Source organism: Gavia stellata, chromosome 9 (assembly GCF_030936135.1).
Source record: "Gavia stellata isolate bGavSte3 chromosome 9, bGavSte3.hap2, whole genome shotgun sequence".
In the NCBI taxonomy this organism is placed as follows: domain Eukaryota; kingdom Metazoa; phylum Chordata; class Aves; order Gaviiformes; family Gaviidae; genus Gavia; species Gavia stellata.
Window position 1 is genome coordinate 25,100,807 of NC_082602.1, and position 19,990 is coordinate 25,120,796.

Genomic DNA, 19,990 nt, shown 5'->3' on the forward strand with positions numbered 1-19,990 from the left:
CTGCAACATGAGGTCTGTGCTAAGCCCCCCAGCATGGCCTGGTAGGTGGCTCCGGAGAGCCCACCAGTGAGTGGGAGAGCGTGGTCCCCTGCCTGTGCTGCTCCGGCTATCTCCTGGAGCACCTTGGGCTGCTCCTGCACACACCCCTCCGGCAAGCGTACCCGCCAGCTCTGGGGCCCCAGGCTGGGGGGAGCCTGGGGGGCTTTGAACTTTCTTTGAGATGAATCTGAGTCTGGGGCAAGCGCTTGATGGATATCTTCTGAAGAGAGAATTCCCCATGCCAAGCCACATGCCCCCCACTCCCCAGGGCCTCCCCAGGTTGCTCCTGGCTGGACAGGTGCCGGACAGCTCTCCCGGCACAGCAGGGACAGCAGCTCCAGAACGGCTGGAGCAGGCATGCAGTTAGGAGTGGGATTAAAGCCAGGGAAGGAGTTTGAGGAATAAACCCCAGGCTGTTAAACACAAATGGAGGTCTTTAAAATGCATTTTGTTGTTTTAAAGATAACTCTGCCAATAAGTTAGATGCTGTCCCCCTCATGGCTGTTTCCTTGCTCTCCCATGTGTTTCAGTGTTTATCTATTTCCCACATCCCACCGCTGTGTTCCTGCACAAACTCCAGTGGGTGCTTCCCCAGCCCCATTCCCCCCTACTCCTGTGCTTTAAAAGACCCACGGGCACATGCAAACCAACGGAGGGTTTAAAAGCTGCAAACACCAAAAAGCCCAGCGAGACCAGACTGTGACCTGCTCCGCGGGGCAGCTTTTTTCCCGTGGGAGCTATCAGGGAGATGAAAGCCACTGGCCATACCTGCGCGGGGCCATGGTCCTGTGAAATACAATCTGCTCATTAGCTGCCACGACAAAGAGGTTTCCGCACACAGGCTGGGCGTGAGGCAGCTGCCTGCTGAGAGAAGGGCCGCACCACCGCAGCATCAATCACAGCTCCGGCTGGCAGCTCCTCAGGGAGCCGGGAGCCAGGGCTGGGCTCCCTGTAGCAGCCTTCGCACCTCCTCCTCCTCCCTTGCCACTGCTGATCCCTGCTTGTCAGATAGGAGGATGGTGTGTTTCGGGGTGCTGAGCTGAAGCTGAGCCTTTTACAGCAGTGTCCCTAGGTGCCAGGGAGCTGCACAGTCCAGGGAGAGTTTCCTGCGTGGTCCCCAGATGGTGCGGCAATGCAAATATAGCCCTACATCTTTGTGCTAAAGAGCTTCCTATATAAAACCAAGTGATTTGTATACCCTCGCCATATGAGCCCTGTGCTGCTGCCATGGGAGCTCTCCTCCTTGTCCTTCAGCTGGGCCCCTAGGATGCTGCTGGTCTTGCTCATGTTAGTATTGTCTCTGTTAGGGCACATCACAGTGAATGGCATAAGGAAGCTCGTAAAATGTGCTTTGAGTGCCACATTTGGGGATCAGGGAATACAGATAATGGGGATCGCTTGGTGGGCACTGCTGTGGGAGTCTCAGCTTCTAAAACACCAAGTTTCTTTCTGCCTCTCCCCTGGGACTGCAGTGCTGGGGGGATTTGTTATGTATGGGGGAAGGAGCAAGCAAATCACTGCACCACTCTGTATAGCAGGATGCTAGCTGCTCTCGTGGGTTGTGCTGTGAGCTAGCAAGGGGTACGAGTGCATCGGGCGGACAGAGAGCATGGCCGCTCTCTGGGTGTGGGTGCTGGGCGGCAAACCCAGACAGCCTAGTGGGGCTTGCTCTGTGTTTTCTGAGGGTTAGCCTTGGCTTGAATACAAACTTGTAAACTCTAGCTGTTTTGGTGGGAAATGCAAGAGTACCTGAGAATAGCTGCTGGCAGGCAGGGATGCAGTGAAACCTTGAAAGTGGAGGTTTAAGCTGGTCCATCCCTGGCTTTGCACTGCAGTGTCTTGCTGGTGCAATGCAGCCTGACACCTCAAAAATGGTCTCAGGCAGCAGCAGTGTGGCCAAGGGGCACTGAAGGTTCATGGTGAAATCAGGGAGATGCTCATGTCTGTGCTGCGCTTTCCACACACCACTGTTTCGTGAGCTAAGCAGCATCTTGTGGCTTCTGGGGCATCTTGCAAGGGGCATTTGTGCCTCCATCCAAGTCCTTCCTGAGAGAGCAGCTCTGGGTGCCCGTCCCAACTGCCAGAATTGCCCATCCACCCTCTCCTCAGAGGTGGTGCCATCAACGTCCAGTGCAAGGGACGGGTGCTGTGGAGGGTAAGGCGAGGCCGTCTCTCTGAGCCTCCTTCCAGGTGCAGAACCAAGGAAACAAGTTTCTCTTGCTGGACTAATGGGGACCAGAACAGGAGAAACTGGGTGACCTGAGGTTCCCTGGCCTGGGCATGGGGGCGATCAGGCTGGGGAATAGAAATGCTCCTGTTGACCTTAATGCAACTGATCTCAAGTGTTTTAATGCCTTGTTGTTTTTGAGATAACTTTTCCACATATCATTGGAGTGCTTTTTCTTCCTGAGTGATTGGGGCAGCCAGCTGTATAATAATCAGGGCTGGTGCTTGAGAAGACCTTCAAATAAACCTCTTGCAGGTATGTCAGTCTGCCTGCCTGCATCTCAACCCCTCTGTACATGCGTGTGCAAGTGAGGAGCAGCGGAAAGGAGGGCAGGACCAGCACTGATATTCACCCTTCAAAGGGCAGTGCCTTTGAAATGCCACTTTGGCATTTAGTAGCTCTAGACTCATTTCAGGCACGCAGTGTACATACTCCATCTCTCCTTCCTTAATATCGCTCTGAAACAGTCCAGAGGGATGCGGTACATTTATTTCATTGGAGAGCCCCCCAGGCAGGTGTGAGTTTTCTCTTCAGATTGTTAGAGCATGTTAAAGACCTTTCTGCATGCTCTTCCACATGGCATCGCCTCTTTTTTATCCATCTTTGGCAGTGATTTCTGCTCCCTTAATGCACAGTGCTGTAAGGTTATGCCTATGCACGGAAAAACTTGGGCATATTTCTAGGCACAGCCAGAGCAACACAAACGCCATGGAAAAGCCAAAGCTGAAATCCAGACTTCCATCTCCTGATAACTGTGTCTCCTCTTGGATTTTCTCCTAAAGACTATAGACGGTGAGATTCTTGGTTCTCCTGGGTTAAGTACATGCTAAAACTTCCCTTCTGGGTGTAAGTTTCGTACACGGCATGAGAAAGGCCCGAAGGGATCACAGGGTGAAGCGATGGCAGGGGCTGCCTGCTCAGCTGTGGTAGTAGAAGACAGTATGATATTGCCTGTGAATTGATGGCGTCCTTGAGAAAGCATCGCAGCAGTGCGGAGGTCTGTGCCTGATGGTGCCGTGGTCGGACGCTTGGATGCTGCGGGTGATTTTTCACCTCCTTTGCTTAGCCCAAAGGCACTGAGGAACTGGATGGGAAAGGAGGAGGGAGGACTCTGGGCTTGTATCGCATCTGTCCTTAGTGATCTGTCCCCTTCCTACCCGGGCTGTCATAAAAGCCCTGGTGTGAGTAAGTTCGGTGCCGGGCTGTGGCCGTCCCCAGCATCCCTTGGGGTCCCTAGGGCAGAGCCGTGGTGTGAGCCATGCCCTTGGGCTGCACCTGGCGATTCGGTACTGATGGCGCCTGCTCCACCCATCCCGAGCACCTCCCCAGCAGGGCACGGGTTGGGCCCACCGACCTCCGGGTGCACAGCGGCACGGGGCCTGCCGGCGAGGGGCCGAGCTGGGCGCCAGGGGCAGGAGCGGGTCCCCCAGCCGTGCTCCCGCCTGCCGCACGTACGCGCTCCCCAGTGCGCTCATTAGCTCTGCTGGCTTGGCCGGAGGCGCCGCTAATTGCAGCTGGAGGTCCCAGCCGTCTCCCCGACGGTGCCTCTCCCGTCCGTGCACTGCGCGGGAGGGGGCTCTCCCCAGGCCAGGGCTGTGGGGGCTGGGTCCTCGCCCACCTGCACCCATCCCCACCCTGCCGTCCGCTCGCCTGGTGGCTGCCCAGCTGCTGGGCTGGGCAGTGTCCAGAGGCGAAGAGGAGACCCGGCATCTGTAGGGGGAAGCATATGGAGAGCCCTTTCCCGCAAGCGCTCGCACTCCCACCGCCAAGCCCGGCCAGCTGGCTGCAGGGCTCGGGGAATTCAGCCCCGCTGCTGCACCGGCCCATCTGCACGCCCAGCACTGAGTCACCGTGCTGCGCACACGCAGCCGGCCGAGCTGCCAGGGGTAGGACTGCGGCTGCTGTTCCCCCCAGTGGGGACCTCGGCTTTGGGGTCGCTGTCGGGGAGAGGGCGGCCGGGTCGGGCTGCAGCGTGCCATGCGCTGTGCAGGCAGAGCCGGAGGCACAGTCCCAAGCCTGGGAGCAACAAAGGGTGGGGAGAGGGAGTGGGTCCAATGGAGCTTGCACACACATGGAAACTGTTCCTGACAACCATAAATCTGCCGCGCGGGCGTCTGGCACCCCCATCTGCCCCACACGCTGGAGCACTGGCTCTGGCGGGAGCAATTCCTGCAGACGGGGAAGGTGCGGGAGAGGTGAGGACAGGCAGGAGCTGTCTGTATGGACATTCGCTCTGGCCACAGAAGTGAGGGATGAAACCCTGGGCAGTTCAGGTGTGCATGGAGGAAAGGCTCTCCCAGGAGATGTCAAGCCGGAGCACGGCCTGCTGAAGGGCAGAGTGGAAATGGTGCCCTGCAGAAATCTCCCAGCCAGCCTCGGCATGAGCGCCTGAAGCAGGTCTGAGCAGGGCATCCCCGCTGCTACCTTGTCCTTTCAACCATGATCATACCATGTCTCGAGGACTGCAGCATCCTCTGCTCTCTGCACCCTCGCTGCATTCACCCTTCCAGGAGCTCCAAGTCTGCTCTGAGGCTCATTTTGTCTGCGAACAAGGAGACAGATTTAAAGTGCCTAAACTTCACTTGCTGTCACAGTGGGTTAAGGGGCCTTTCCCTCTTAGTGCACCATAAAAATATCTCTGAAGAGCATATGCTTGGAGCCTCAAATGCATCAAAGCCATGCTGCGGCTAGCAGCTCTGGCACCCACCCGCCGGAGCTGTGGGACATGTGTAGACCCGGAGCCAGGCTGCTCCTCCTGCACTGGAGACTGGGGCAGAGACACGCTCCGGCTGGGACTGGCAGCAGCGGTTGGTACTTGGAATGATGGACGCAGCCACTGCCCACGTCTCTCAGAGGCACCGTGCTAGTGACAGACCTGCCCACCTTGGTGGCAGAGCCATCCTGGGGCTGCGGAGGAGGTGGGACAGCAAGACCCTTCCCAGGGTGGGTTGGTGCTCACCAGCAGCACAGAGGGAAGTAGCATTATGGTGAAAAGCAGCAGAAGAACAGAAAACAGCAAAGAAGTCGCATTTGGTTTCCAAACCCTCTGATCCGGCAGCTCCGCTCCCTTCCTGCAGCCTCCATCGCCTGGACCCTGTTAGGGAGAGGTGATGACAAAAGAGAGGTTTGGCTGTTTCTCCATCTGTTCAGCTCCCCGGGAAGGTGGAGGCCGCTGGCTGGGGGCCAGCTTGCAAAGGGCAGTGGGAGGCAGGGGCCACTTCCCACACGCTGCTTTCCCAGTGCCTGGGCAGGCTGTTCCCTCCGTGCCACCGGTGCCTTGGAGTGATTCCTGTGCCTGCCGCTCCCACAGCAGGAAGTTTGCCTTAATGTCAATGTTTGGCCTTTCTCCAGGATGGAGAAAAAGAACAGAAGAGACAGAGACAAGGGAGAGGGGCTGAGCAAAGGGTGCAGCGGCTCGAAGGCTGGGAAGACGTGATGCTCATCAGAGCCTTGGCGGGTTGTGCTGCTGGCACAGCTGGGGGAGACCCCAGGCTGTAGGGCGAATGGCTGACGCTCAGCCCGAACACAGAGCTTGTGGTGCTGCTGGCACCAGTGGATGAGAATGCTGCTCTCTGAGCCCATGGGTGCACACACATTAGCAGGTTATTTGGGATTGGGAGCGACTCTCCTGGCTGTCCCCACATGCTGCGCTTGTGGACTAATTGCAGAGCCATTGCAAAATGTAACCTGGTTTCCTTTCCCTAACCAAGAGCCAGTCTGTATTAAGCCCCCATAAGTGCAAAAGGTGCACAACATGGCCACAGCAGCAACTGTTCTGCTCTACAAAGCTGCTCCTGCGCCAGCTAATATCCCATTGCCCTCTCTCACCCTGCCTACCTCCTCTCCTCTCCCTCCTTAGCCAAAAGGCACTGGGGTGCAGTACTGGCAGCCCCTCATGTCATGCTTCAGCCGCAGACCACTTGCCGGCAGAGAAAGCTGCTGGGAAGACGTGAAGGCGGAAGGCGATGCAGGAAAGAGTGGTGTGAGATGAGGCGCTGGCAGCCGTTAGAGCAGGAAGGAAGAGGATCAGCATGGTGAAAGCAACGGATGCCCAGGGAGAGATGTCAGCAGCTTCAGGGGACTGGTGGGTGGGCACCTGCAGGGATCAGGTCTAAGCAAGAAGGGAATTGGGCAGCATTGGCCCATCCATTCACAGGTGCGGGTGCCTGGATCAAAGCGAGGGTCTGTCCTCCCCTGCCAATCCTGCTGGCTCCTGGCAGCCCAGTCTACCTGAAGCCCCCTCGTTGGGGCTAGGAGGAGCGTTGTTCCCCATTCATAGACCTCTCTGGGATGTCCCCCATGGTGCTCAGGGCACACCCGCAAATTCCCCCAGTATGGCAGCAAATGTTGTAGGAGACCACTCACCAAGTCCTCAGCTCTTCAGGACCTCCATGCAAGGAGAGTGCAGCACACAAAATGGCAAACAGCTCACATCCCTAAGGATGGGTGCATGCGAGCCCGTGAGGACAGCATCAGCGCCCGCTCCCAGAGCTGATCATTTTGACCTCAGCAAATTTTCCCTTTGGGGAGAGGCTCTGCCCTGCTTTGCTTGTCACAAGACCTTGCACAGGATTTGGGTGCGAAAGCCTCAAACTCCCACAGTCCAAGAAGCACATAAAACTCAGGGATAATGTTAAAAGCGGCATTAGTCCAGCCTTGCTGAAGGAACAACCAGCCGTGGCTTGAACAGGATGTACAGACCTCCACAGGGAGAAAGCTTTGGATGCTGAGGATCTCTTTAATCTAGTGGAAAAAGAAAGAACAAGAACCACTGGTTGGAAGCTGAAGCCAGACAAATTCAAGCTGAAAATAAGGAGTGGGATTGTTAACAGTGCGGATGTTTAACTGCTGGAACAGACTCCCTGGGAAGTGGTGGCTTCTCCATCCCTCCAAGCCCTCATAACCACAATCACTACTTTTCTGGAAGATGTTTATGCCAAAAACAAGCCATCGGGCTCAACAGAGGGATAAAAGAGCAAAGTTCTCTGTCCCGTGGTGTACGGGAAGGCAGACCAGCCAGCCTTTATCTCCATACAGGTTGCTTGGACTGTGGAAAAACACAATGACGGTGCAGGAATGGAGCAATCTATAACAGGCTGTTGAAACTCGAGCATGCCTGAGGGACAGAGGAAGAGCTTGGGCAGCTTCAGAAGAGGGAAGAAGCAAGAGGAAGAGGAGGAGGGCAGGCAGCAGCCAGCTGATGCTGCCAGTGACGTGGGGACACAGAGCCATGCCCTGGCAGCCCCAGCCAGAGGAGGCTGTGCACCGCTGGATCAGCAGCCTGCTCATTTGAAGTTTGGCTGCCTTTGCCCGTTACAGCCCCTGGGAGACGGAAGGACTATGGCTCTGTTACTCCAGTTCCCTGGTTAGGGCAACATCTTCTCACATGTGGTGAACATGGAGTTGAACAAACTCAGGCGGGCTGCTTTGCTGCCTCTAGGAGAAAGCGTGGGGATACACTCCTGTGCCCTTCCTAATGGCTCTGGAGGTGGGAGGGTCTGGTTAATAGGTCTGTCTGAAGGTCTGCCTAATCAGCCTTCTTTCCAAAAGCTGAAGTCTCTAAAAGCTCCTGCAATGAATTAAAATGTTCAAAGAGATCAAGTGGGACCCTCTGGGCTTTCCCCATCTAGTGGAAAGCTCGTGGGTCTTCACTGGCCCCACGGTGCTCAGAAGATGTGGCTGGCCTGAGCTCTGCACATCAGCTCACTTGAGACAAGCGCCTTTCCTGCCCATAAATCAGGGGTCCCGGCCAGGAGACCTCCTGAGGCGCAGGACGGCTCTGCCTTCAGGTGCTCCTCGCCTGCAGCTCTGAGGGCTGCAGTGGCAGCACTGCTTAATGGGTCTGCAAAGTAATTAAAGCAAGAAAGCTTCCTCAATTCCTGGGGGACTAAAAGCGGACCAGATTCCTGTCTGCTATTCCTCCTCTACCGCTACAGCTGTATTGCTGGCTCAGCCCTCACAACGGGAGCCTTCCGCGACTCCAAAAGCCAAATCCTTTCTGCGGTTGCGCTGGTCGGAGCCGCACATCTCCCTGGGGATCGTCGGGGCTGCCTCCGACGGGATGCCTGGCACTGCGCTGCAAGGCAGGCGTTCATCTTTGCAAGGGGCATACGGGCACTGCCAGCCTGGGGTTCATGCTTGCACAGGGTTTGCCATATGGGAGGGGGTGCCAGCTGCTGCCAGGGACCTGGGGAGAGGTCACTGATCGGTGGAAAAATCACCCCAGTTGCAGCCAAGCTGGGTTTCAAGAGCAACTGCTTCCCAAGCTGGTCACCGTTTGAACTGGAGGCAGTAGCTGCAGGTGCCCAGCAGCCCCAGTGTGATTTTAACTGGGGTTCACTCATGCCAGTGGTAGGAGCAGCCCCAGAGCTCCAGCCCAGCTGGGGGAAGTGCCCGCACCCAGCGGGTTTGATCCCATCATGCTAGGTGTGTGTGTAATTCGTCATCCAAATGCTCGGTGTCACCAGCTCCTGGTAATTTATTGCAAGTAACATGATTTTGGCGCCCGCTGCAAGCGGGCTTGCGATGACGTGAAAAGCTGCAGCTGTCTTCAGTGCTTCCCTGCAGTAAGCTGAAGAGCTCAAGTGTCTCAAGGCCGGCGCTGACGACTCCTTTTCCAGCCCTGGGTCATTTTTCTGGCCCTCCTTTGAACTCTCTTTGGTATTTCCATATCCTTCTCAAAATGGAGACTTTGGAGCCAGCCTTGCTAGCAAGGCAAGGTGAAATCACTGCTCTCCTCTCTCCTCCTGCAGATGCTGGAGGGACAGGTCAGTCCCCATGCTGCTCTGGGGACTTTGCCTGTGCCGAAATACTTTATGCTTAACTGTGGTCATCTCATGCTTTGCAGAACAGCTCACCCTGCATCACTGCTGACTTTCTTACCTGTCTCGTGGCATCTGCACAGTTTTTCTCAGAAAAGCTGTGTACCTGTAGATGGATCAGACGCTCACAAAACACAGCCAATGCTTCCCATAGAGACAAGCAGCTCTCCTCGTGCCCAGCCCAGGAGATGCTGCACCCTCACTGCCACTGAATGGCACAGCTCTGCCTGTGAGCCACCACAGCAGGAGCCAGCTCTGCAGGGGAGCAGGGTTTGTCAGAGCACCCTTGGGAAGAGTGTACGCCGAGATGAGAGATTTGGCAGCAACTGGGGCAGGTTGCGGGACTGGGCAGGTCCCTGCACCCCCACATTGCAAACCTTGCTGCTGCTCAGCCTTGAGAGCGGAGGGACACCAGGGTTGAAGCAGGAAACCTGCACCCTACCCAGAGGGGCGGGTGCTCAGCCGGAGGCTGGAGCTGCTGGTGCCACCTCCCCATCGCAACAAGGCCATTGCGAGCCCTGTGCAAAACAGCTCTTGAGACCCATATGGAAATTTCAAGGGCAGCCACAAAGTCTCTGGCCTCTATCGTTCCCTTAACTTGTAGGCAAAAGCAGCATCTCATCAGTGGGAATATGGAGAGAAGGTGAGAAGCCCCAGGGGGGCTGCTAGAAAGACCTAAAAGCCTGAGCTGACAGGTAGCTCGGAGCACTGAACTCATTTATTTTTAACTCACGACTGTGGGGCTAAATACTGCAATCTGTGCTCACCTTTGGCCTCGCCACAAACTCAACTAATTGCTCATCTAATGACGCCTGCTAATCGGCGTGGCTCACCGGGGAGCCGGCAGCGTGCCGGGCACTGCTTCTCCCGCCTGTCGTGAGCCCGAGCGGGGTGGGCTGGCACAGCTTCCCGTGGCGGGGGAAGGCTGGCACAGCCACTGCAGCACGGTGCCAGCGGGGACGTCCCCAGGGTGTGGGGCAGCACCGCCAGGCAGCAGGGACGGGGATGGTGGCATGTGCCACAGGGACAGCACACATCTGCGGTATTGAGCAACTGCAACTCATCCTCCCCGGGAGCTTCAGCCTCGTGGGCTGAGCCTCCTTGGGGTGCACAAGCCTCTCCCTTCACCCTCGCATCTCCTCCAGGGCCCGGGGTTTGCAGGGTAAACAATTACCAGGCTGGTGTGGCACAAAGCCTCGTGGTTTTGGCTGGGAGCAGCAAGAGAGCAGAAGGCAGCTTTTCCTCCAGCACTGTGGCGAAAGCTTACCCAGAAAGTGGGAAGTGGGTTTGGATCTCCCATTGCCAGGCCAGCCCAGCGCTGCTGGAACTGGTCAGCTTCTGCTGAGCTGGGCTGGAGAAGGATGGGGACCTGCAGCCCGGTCTGGCCGGTGGGTATTCGCCTCATGCTGGTTGCTGCTGCAGCACTGCTCTGTTTCATCTGCTGGCCTCTTCATCCAAAATGCATGTTAATCAGGGGCTGTGTGAGAGCTTCCCGTCCACAGGTTGGATACCTGTACCTGTGTGAGTGATTTGTGCTTCCATCTGCCCATCCTGCCCTGTAGCCTGGGGCCCTGGAGACCCCATTGCCCCCTTCCATGCCCCTCTGAGGTGGCAGACCCCTTCCTGGCACTATCCTGACCACGCAGGGCTTTCCTCATGCCTCCCCAGGCAGCGTGCAGAGCCACGGGGTCCTTGATCCATGCTCCTTTCCACATCGGCAGCGGGTCCTCCTCACTGTGTGGGTCAGATGCTGCCAGGCAGAGCAGTCCCTAGTGCCAGCATGACCAACGCTCTTGGGTGTCTGACATTGTGCACAGGTTGGGGGGATCATCCCAATTGCCCTGGGGCACATGGTGCCTCTGGGGCAGCCAGCCTGGATTGCACAGAGGGTGTTTATCCAGACCGCTCGTGTGTGTGAAGGTGCCCCAGCACTCAAGCGGTGCCCAGCACACCCACAGGTAGCACCCAGAGAAGCAGCGTGAAAGCCTCCGTCTCTCTGGAATCACCCAGAGTGCCCAGAGCAGCGGCAGGGCCAGAGACCCATCCTGCAGAACGGCAGGCGAGCGCCTGAGACTGCCCTTTCCCTTCCCACAACCCTGCTTCATTTACCGCACACCTCCCAGCTTCTGCAGCGGATGAGACGGGGGGCCCTGCCGGCAGCGGCCTCCATCACGCACGGCCTCGCTTCCCTCCCCAGGGCTTGGGGCCCATCCTGTGTGCCGAGCGAGGCCATGCCCTGCGGGAAAAAGTAGTATGTGGTGACGTAATTAAAGGCTGCATCATTAACGCATGTGTGCAGGGGCTGAACATTTCCTACTTCTTGAGCGCTTGGCTTCCCCGCACTATGTTCATGGGTGCCTAACTCCACGGGAGGCTTTAAAACAGGAGAAATACCTCTGGGAAGTGGAGCACCCTCAGCAGTCACCAAAGGCAGCGTGCCATGAACAGAGATGGAGAGCACAGGAGAGCTCTGGTGTGCTCCAGCCCGGTGTACGGAGTGGGGTGGAGGGCGACCTGCCTGCTCCAGAGACATCACTGTCCCACGTGCCTCAGCTGGAGCTGGTGCACAGCTCTGCGGTGTGGCTACGTGCAGGTCCGTGGGAACGTGCGAGCGCATCCATGCTGCTCCCCACTCTCCGCAGCCCAGCCAAAAGCCGAGCTCCTTTAGAGGGTTATCAGTGTCTCTCAGCGCAGGCACAGCAATGTATTCTTCCCTTAATCTCTTTCCTGGAAACAGCAATGCCATTTTGGCTTGGACTGCACAAAAAAAGCTCACCCCAAGACAGACCTCTGACATGCAACATTTTCAACCAGCAGCCACAATTTTGCTAGGCTGTAAGCAGGGAAGCCAGCCTTTTCTGCCAGCTCCCGCTGTGAGTCGGGGGGACCGTTGTGCTGCTGACTGTCCCCTCTGCCCCCCAGGACTACTGGCTGTCCCTGCTCTACAAGCGCCTTATCGGTCCCAAGGTCCTGGCGATCCACGTGGCCGGTCTTCAGAGGAAACCCCGGCCTGGCAGAGTCATTCGCGACAAGCTCCGCATTTACGCCCACTGCACCAGCTACCATAAGTAAGCAGAGCGAGGGAGGCTGGGGGCTGCAGGGGGGGGGATAAGCGGGACCCCCAGGAGATGGGCATCACTGAGGTGGTCCACCACCATGCTGTCCCCACCCAGCATGTGCTGGGGCAGGAGTCCAGGGTCCAGCTCTGGCAAGGCAGGTTGGCTTCCCAGGGGATGCGCTCGGGTGCTGCTCTGGCTGCTGCGGTGGTGGACGGAGTGCGCAGGAGTGGCGATGCCTCCGATGAAAGTCACTGCAAGCCCACGCCTGGGAACGGGGCCGGCCGGGGCTGGTGCAGTGGCCGGCGGGCAGCCCCAGCAGCAGAGATCAAGGGAGTGGATTTCACACGAGGGGCCCCCCGGTCGGTCAGGTTACCCGCTGGGCCGCGCTGCCGGGGAGCCCGTCCTGGTTATTGTTTCGCTGATAAGGTCTTTGAAAGTGCCCCAGCGAGCCAGGGGGGCGGCCACCTCCTCCGCAGACACAAGTTGCTATTGTGGAGGAGGAGAGGCTGTTTCTTTACACAGTCCAGATGCTTTCAACATGCCTCCAGCTCGGTAGGAAACCTTGTCCAGTAACTGACAGGTGCAAAGTGCTTTATAGCCTTTGTTTGGGGCTGCCTGATTAGGCAGGAACAGGGGATCAGTGTCTGGACCTGTCAGTTAGGTGCCTGGGGCAGCGGGGGCAGACGCCACTCACGCACAGAGCTCCCCTCCGTTCTCAGCCTCCTCCTTGCGAGGCCCTGGGGGGGCTGCCCCGGGACCGCCACCTCTGCTCCGGGCACCAATGCAGCACACCCTTGAGCCGTGCCACCCCTGGCCGAGGAGAGGAGGGGGAGATGAGGCAGGTGTCATCACGGAGCTGGGCTTTGTGATGGACAGGTGGCATCTCCCTGTGGAAAGGCAGCCAGGGTGGTGATGTCTCCTCCGGATGGCTGCATGAGGCTGGTTCTTGAAGAGACCCCCAAACCCCTTCTTGGAGGTGATGCTCCAGGGGCTCACACCAACACGCCCCTCTGGTCCTGCTCTCCCCTTTGCAGCCACAACTACGTCCGGGGATCCATCACCCTTTACATCATCAACCTGCATCGCTCCCGGAAGAAAATCAAGCTGGCGGGGACGCTGCGGGATAAGATTGTCCACCAGTACCTGCTGCAGCCCTACGGCAAGGATGGGCTCCACTCCAAGTAAGTGCGATGCTGGCGGCTGGGACTGCCACCGCTGCCCCGTCCTTGATGCCACTGGCCTGACCCTCTCCTGGTCCCGCAGGTCAGTCCAGCTCAACGGGCAGCCACTGGCCATGGTGGACGACGGGACCCTCCCTGAGCTAAAGCCTCGTCCGCTGCGGGCCGGCCGCACCCTGGTCATCCCCCCACTGACCATGAGCTTCTACGTGGTGAAGAACGTGAATGCGCTGGCCTGCCGGTATCGATAGCCCGTGGCCCAGAACGGACCCACCGGCCCCGCTCCTGCCCCCGCGCACTCCCCAGGACACGCTGCCTTCTCGGCAGCCCGCGCAGCCTCGCAGCGGGGCCACGTCAGGCGGGCACCGTGCCGTGTCCTCATCCTCGCACCCTGGACGCCCTCTGGCTTGGCACCCTCTCCCGCCCTGCGACCACAGAGCTCTGCTTGGCCCTGGCCACCGTCCTGCCGGAGCGGTGCGACGGCAAACTCGCAGGGCCTTTGCAGGGGCTGCCATGATCCGGCCGCAAGCTGCGCGAAGCACCCGGGGTCCAGTGCTCACCGTCTGCTGGGGAGGGCTGGGGTCCTGAGCTCTGGTATAGCCCGGGATGGGCACCCTCCCCGGCCCTCCCAGTCCCGCTGCCCCTCAGGGTGACCCCTCCAGCAGCCGGGTCCCCCTTTCCCCTGCACCTCCCCGGGCGGTGGGGCGCGGGCAGCGCAGCCGGTGCAGCAAGCGCATGGAAGCAGCTCCCTCTGCTGCCGCCAGCGCGGCCGGGCCCCGCGCGGGGATGCTGCGGGCAGGGCGGGCCGGGAGAAGGGGCGCCGGGGTGCGCTCCGGGCGGGCGGGGCTCGGGGGTCCGCGGCTGGAGATGTTGATAATTAAATTATAGGGCCCGGAGCGGAGCGGCGGGAGGCGGGGCTGGCGGGCAGCCCCGGCCCCCCCGGGCGAGGAGAGGCGGCGGCGGGGCCGTGAGTGTGTCCTGCCCGGGAGAGGGGCGGTGTCGCGGGCAGGAGCAGCCGGGACGCGCCGAGGCGCTACCGGAGGTGTAATAAAGTTGGGCTGTCAACCGCGCCGGCGTCTTCTGTCCGCCACAGGCCGGGGCCGGGCCGGGCGCGGGGCGTTACCGGGAGCGGGACCGGGACCGGGAGCGGGGCGGGCGCGCGCGGGGCAGCCCCGGGGCTGGCAGGGCGCCGCGGTGCAGGGCCGCGCCGGGCCGCCGGGGGCGCTGCGTGCGTGGGCGCGGCGGTCACGCGCGGCGCAGCAGGAAGCGGCGCGGGGCGGGCGGAGCCGCGCGGTCCCGGTGCCCCCCGCCGCCGCCGCCGCTGCCGCGGGCCGGGCCGGGCCGGGCCGGACCGGACCATGCGGTGCGTCCTGATCGCCAGCACCGCGGCCGAGCTGCTCTTCTACTGGGCCGATGCCGCCTTCCTCCGCCGGCTGCGACCACCCCACGCCGGGCAGGTGGGGCGGGACGGGGAGGCGCGGATGCGGGGAGGGGGTGCGTGGTGCGCGGTCGCTGACCCTGGAGCCTGTGCCCCAGGGCCCGGCGCTGGAGGACAGCCTCAACACCCTCTTCGCCCCCCTCATCATCTCCTGCGCCGCGCTGCTGGAGAAGCTCGCCGACACCTACACCTGCTTCGCGACCGAGCGCGGGCGGCACCTCCACGTCCTGCACATGGTAGGGCCGGCACCGGGGACCGGGGACCGGGGACCGGGGCGCCCTGGCCGGCCCCCACCTGACTCCGCTGCCGGTTGCAGTTTGGGGACTGCCTGTACATCGCGGTGAACGGCGACGGGACTGAGAGCGAGGACGACCTGCGCCGGACGCTGTTTGTGCTGCGGCGCTTGGTGGAGGCTCACTGTGGCCTCGTCACGCTCGACTCCCACCTTGTCCGCAAAGAGTGAGCGGGCACGGCCGGCCGGCACGGGCTGGCACGCGGGGACGCTGGGGCAGCTGCCAAGCGGTGCCTTCGTGCAGCCCTGGGGGGGTGGGAGTGGGTGTCTCCAAGCTAGGACCCCCCCCTTGCAGCGGGACCCCCTGCCTGCTGGGCTGCAGCTGGGTTTTGGGGTGCCCGTCCCACCCAAGGAGGTGACGGCCAGCTCTCGGCTAACACTCTGCGGCTGTTGCAGGTTGCGGCCGGCTGATTCGGAGCAGCGGGAGCGTGTCTGGAGCCTGCTGAGGGGCCTGCTGGAGACCTACAGCCGCCTGCGGGAGGAGGACCAGAGCTTTGCGGTGGAGGTACCGTGCTCTGGGGTGTCCCTCGCCTTCGGGGCGTCCCAGGGGTGCGAGGCTGCATGGAGTCCCGGGATGCGGGGAAGGGCTCTGGGCTGGGGACTTTGGGGCAGCTCCCTGGAGCAGTGGAGGCTCAGATCTGTCCCCGGGGCTGCGTGGCTGCGTTTGGGGGGTGCTCAGCAGCCATCCCCCCCACCTGCACCCCAGGCCGTGGAGCGGCTGATCCACCCTCAGCTGTGCGAGCAGTGCATCGAGTTCCTGGAGCAGCAAGTGGTGCAGTACATCAACGCCAGCCCTGAGCGCGGTGGGGACGAGGTGGGCCATGCCTTCCTCCTGGTGCACACCAAGCTGCTGGCCTTCTACTCCAGGTGCGCCTGGTCCCGGCCCCACCACCCTCCCCGGGGCAGCTGCTCGCCCTCCCGGCTGACTGTTCTCTTCTCTGACCTGCAGCCGCAATGCCAGCTCCATCCGCCCTGCCGATCTGCTCGTCCTCATCCTCCTGGTGCAGGACCTGTACCCCAGCCAGAGTGCCGAGGAGGAGCTCGGCCCCCAGGTGCTCCAGAGCAGGGCGTGGGGGGCAGCGGGTCAGGGTGCCCCCACAGGGTGATGCCTTGGTGGCCAGGCCTTAATTTTTTCCCCTTTTTTGGAAGCCTGTGGCAGGGAAGGTGCTGCCCCAGGGACCCAAGAGAAGTGAGAGCATCCCTGTGAGCAGCCCTGGCTCCCATGGAGCTGCGGAGAAGGACTCGGATGACCAGGTGAGTCCCTGGGATGGGGAGCTGCAGGATGGGACACTGGCTGGGCTGCCTGCATCGCTCCCATTGCTGACCCAGCCATTCTCACTGGAAGGACACAGACAATCTCTCCGTACCTGAGGTCTACTACACGCCCGAGCCCTCACCAAGCAGGCACAGCACGGGTGAGTGCCCAGGCTGGGCAGCAGCCCTGCCCCGCACACCCCAGCCCTGTGGAGGCTCCAGGGTCGTGTGGGTGCTGGCAGGGAGGGCGACCTGCCATGCTCCCCGCAGGCAGCGAGAGCTGGTCGGAGGGCGCTGAGATGCTGGGCACCGGGGAGGCAGACACTGCAGATGTCCAGGTGAGCCACAGGTCCCGCAGTCCCTCCTGGCTCCACGCCTCCCCAGTCTGTCCTGCTGTTTTGCAGTCTCTGGTCCTTGTCACTCTGGTCCTTTGCTGGGCTGCGGCTGTGGGTGCCCCAGGCTCTAGGGCTGGGGGTGCACCCCACGTCCCCCATGTTGGGTATAACGCTGTGAGGGCTCTGACCACACTCTCTGGGGCATTGCTTATGGTCTCCCTGTCCCGAGCTGTGGGCACAGAGGGCCTGGGGCTGCCTCAGAGCAGTCTGGTGTCTCCCTCTGCTGCCTCTGGGCTTTCTGGGCTGCTTCCCTCCGCAGCTCTGCAAGCAAGTGCTGGCCTCAGCATAAGATGTGTGTGACTTGTGTCTTCGCAAGCAGCTTCCCCTCTCTCTGCTGCTCTTTTGGGGTCCTTGGGCACTTCCCTCACTGCTGATCTTTTGCCACGTGGCCCCTCCAGCTCCCTTGGTTTAGTCGTGCCCAGTTGCAGCTTTCTCAGGGCATTTCTGTGTCCCTCCAGAGCGTCCTCGGCCGGTGCAGGCTATCTCACCCCTGCAGGGGGCTGAGCATCTTCCCTCTCTCCCCAGATGGCAGAGGACTTGCTCCAGACCTTGGGGCCTCTGGTCCCTGAAGCTTCAAACCCCAGAAGGATCTTCCTGGACGCCAACCTGCGGGAAGGTTACTGCCCCTTGCTGCCGCACACCATGCACTGCCTCCCGCTCTGGCCGGGCATCTCCCTCGTTCTCCTGACCAAGGTGAGCTGCCTCTAGGGTGAGGAAAGCGACGCTGGGCTGGGTCCTGGCTGATCCACCTCTCCTCTCCCTGGCAGGGCCCCACGACCCAGGTGGCTGTCACCTTGTACCAGCTTCTGGATGGCTTCTTGGTGCTGGAGAGGAAGCTGGAAGAGGGGCCGGAGGCAGGAGCCCCACGCTCCTACCCGTTCCTGGCCGAGCTGCGGCAGCGCATGGACAAGTTTGTGAAGAAGTTGAGCGGGCAGGACATCCAGGTGGGAGTGAGGACACAAGGACCCTGTCCTGCTGTCCCCACAGCCTGACGCTGAGCCCTGTCTCTCTCTAGTTGCAGAACACCTGGGTGGACTTCAAGAACAAGATATTTTCCCGGAGCGAGTCTGGGAGCTCCCTGGAGTGAGTATGGGGTGGCCAGGGAAAGTCTCTCGGGCAGGCAGGGACCTTTACCAGCCCGGGGAACGGCATGGCTGTCCCTGCGGTGCTGGGGGCCCAGGGGCCAAACTCTGCACCGTCCGTGTCTCCTGGCTCAGTCTGCTGCAGGCCGTGGCCAATGTGAAGCGGCAGCTCTGCTCCGTGTACCGCCAGCTCTTCCTGGCCTCTGCCAGCCACAGCCTGTCCCAGGGGCTGCGGGACCGTGCCCAGAAGCTGATGAGGTGAGTGCATGGGGGTGGCCGGCATCCCCGGGGGGCTGCCCCACACCCAGCGGTGCTGGGGCTTGGGGGGTCCTGGCCTCTCACCATGCCTCTTCTCGGCAGGGAGAAACTGCTGGACTGGCGGGACTTCCTGCTGGTGAAGAGCAGGCGCAATATCACCATGGTGTCATACCCGTCCCTGCGGCTGGGAGCCCACCTCGGCGAGGAAAGGTCCCTGGGCAGGTAGCAGAGGTGGGAGGGGGAGGAGAGGTCCCTGGGCAGGTAGCAGAGGTGGGAGGGGGAGGACCCTGTCCCCCCAGCACCAGGCTTAAGGGGAGGGGTGTGGTGGGTGAAAGCGGCTTCCCCAAGGCTCAGGGGCTGTCCTGGAAGGGCACCAAAGTTGTTGGGACACCCTTAACCCACCCCACGTACCTGGAGGACTTTCCTGGCCTGGTGCACTTCATCTATGTGGACCGCACGGCCGGGCAGATGATGGCACCATCGCTCAGCGTGACAGAGAAGTCCAGCACAGAGCTGGGCAAGGGCCCCCTTGCCGCCTTCATCAAGAGGAAGGTACTGCTCGTGGGGCTGGAGGTGGGATGGGGACCACAGGAGAGGGCAACAGTTGGAGGGTTTTCTGCTCAGGCTTCAGGTGCTCCTTGTCCCCCAGGTCTGGTCCCTGATCGCATTGGCCCGGCGATACCTACAGAAGGGCTACACGACACTCACACTGCAGGATGGCGACTACTGCTGCTCCTACTTTCTCTGGTTTGAGAACGAGCTGGTACGTGGGGCAAGGAAGGGGCTGAGCCCCTCTGCCTTTGGCACCTTCTGGGGCAGGGAGCAGGGCTGTAGGCACAGCTGGCTCCAGCTCCTCAGCGGTGCCCTCCATGCTCCTGCCCTCTGCTGTCATCTCTCCCCAGGGCTACAAGCTGGAGGTGATGGAGGTGCCAGTTCTCTCCGACGATTCTGCTCCCATTGGAATGCTGGCAGGAGACTACTACAGGTGAGCAGTCCCCAGCCCTGCAGTTTGGCACCAGGGCCCTGGGCTGTGCTGGCACAGGGGTCCCCATGAGTGATGCTGTCCTCGACGGGATGTCGCTGCAGAGTGGTACCAGTGCTGCAGCATCACCAGGGTTGCAACAGCCTGTCTCCCCAGCCTGGTGCCGTGGTCCTGCCGGTGGACAGGCACTGTGTCCTTGCTAGGGAGTTGCTAGAGGGAATGTGGTTAGAAAGGGGGTGCCAGGGTGTGCTGCACCTGCCGAGCCCCCTGTCTTCTTCTCCCCAGGAAGCTGCTGCGTTACTACAGCAAGAACCACCAGGCAGAGGTTGTGAAGTGCTACGAGCTGCTGACCGTGCACCTGGGCATCATCCCCTCGGAGCTCGTGGTCCAGCAGGCCTGCGACTTGGCCCGGCGCCTGTGGGAGCCCTCCCGCATCCCCCTGCTCTGAGCTGCCTCCAGCCACCTTGGGGCCGGGATTAAAGCGGGTGTGTGGGTGTTCCCGGCACCCGGGCTACTTTCTCGGTGTCTGTGTGCCATTAGCCGTGCCAGCAGGCAGCCACAGGCAGCCTTCCCATCCTCCAGCCCGGCCGGGGCTCCTGCTGCCCACCTCCCCACTCCCCGCAGGCTTCGCTGGCACCCAGAAGCCTCCAGGGACAGGCGGAGAGTGGGGCTGAGAGGTTGTTGGCAAATCACCATCTTGCTGAAAAGTGCATTTCCAAAGCAGGATTTATAACATTGGCTTGGCATCATTGCTGGGCTTTGGCTGGAAAACAAAACGGTGTAGCCAAACCCGCGTGGAGGAACGGCCCAGGGTGCGTCCTCCTTGCCCCTCGCCCCAAAATGTGGGATGTGGGGCCTTCAGGGGCTTGGCAGGCTCTGGGAAGGTGCAGCCTGTCCTGCACCCCCTTCCCTGCACCCGAGCTCCCAGACACCAGCCAGCCACGGGGCTGAGCTCGGCTGTGAAC

General features: G+C 60.9%; 2 protein-coding genes across 2 annotated transcripts in view; both read left to right on the forward strand.

The window, feature by feature from the left end:
• HPSE2 (heparanase 2 (inactive)) overlaps positions 1-13,575 on the forward strand; it is a 112,038-nt gene extending 98,463 nt beyond the window's left edge. The window contains exons 10-12 of the mRNA XM_059820955.1: positions 12,010-12,155; positions 13,181-13,327; positions 13,410-13,575. Coding sequence (XP_059676938.1) covers positions 12,010-12,155; positions 13,181-13,327; positions 13,410-13,575 — 459 coding nt within the window. The remainder of the gene's footprint in view (positions 1-12,009; positions 12,156-13,180; positions 13,328-13,409) is intronic.
• Positions 13,576-14,682: 1,107 nt separating this feature from the next.
• HPS1 (HPS1 biogenesis of lysosomal organelles complex 3 subunit 1) lies at positions 14,683-19,541 on the forward strand. Its single transcript, XM_059821342.1, has 18 exons — positions 14,683-14,799; positions 14,861-14,998; positions 15,079-15,221; positions 15,451-15,559; positions 15,761-15,921; positions 16,004-16,106; positions 16,204-16,308; positions 16,400-16,469; positions 16,579-16,646; positions 17,229-17,396; positions 17,471-17,647; positions 17,725-17,786; positions 17,921-18,043; positions 18,146-18,211; positions 18,451-18,595; positions 18,693-18,806; positions 18,946-19,028; positions 19,311-19,541. The coding sequence occupies exons 1-18, from the start codon at positions 14,683-14,685 to the stop codon at positions 19,471-19,473; spliced, it is 2,115 nt and encodes a 704-aa protein (XP_059677325.1). The 3' UTR covers positions 19,474-19,541.
• The last annotated feature ends 449 nt before the right edge of the window (positions 19,542-19,990 follow it).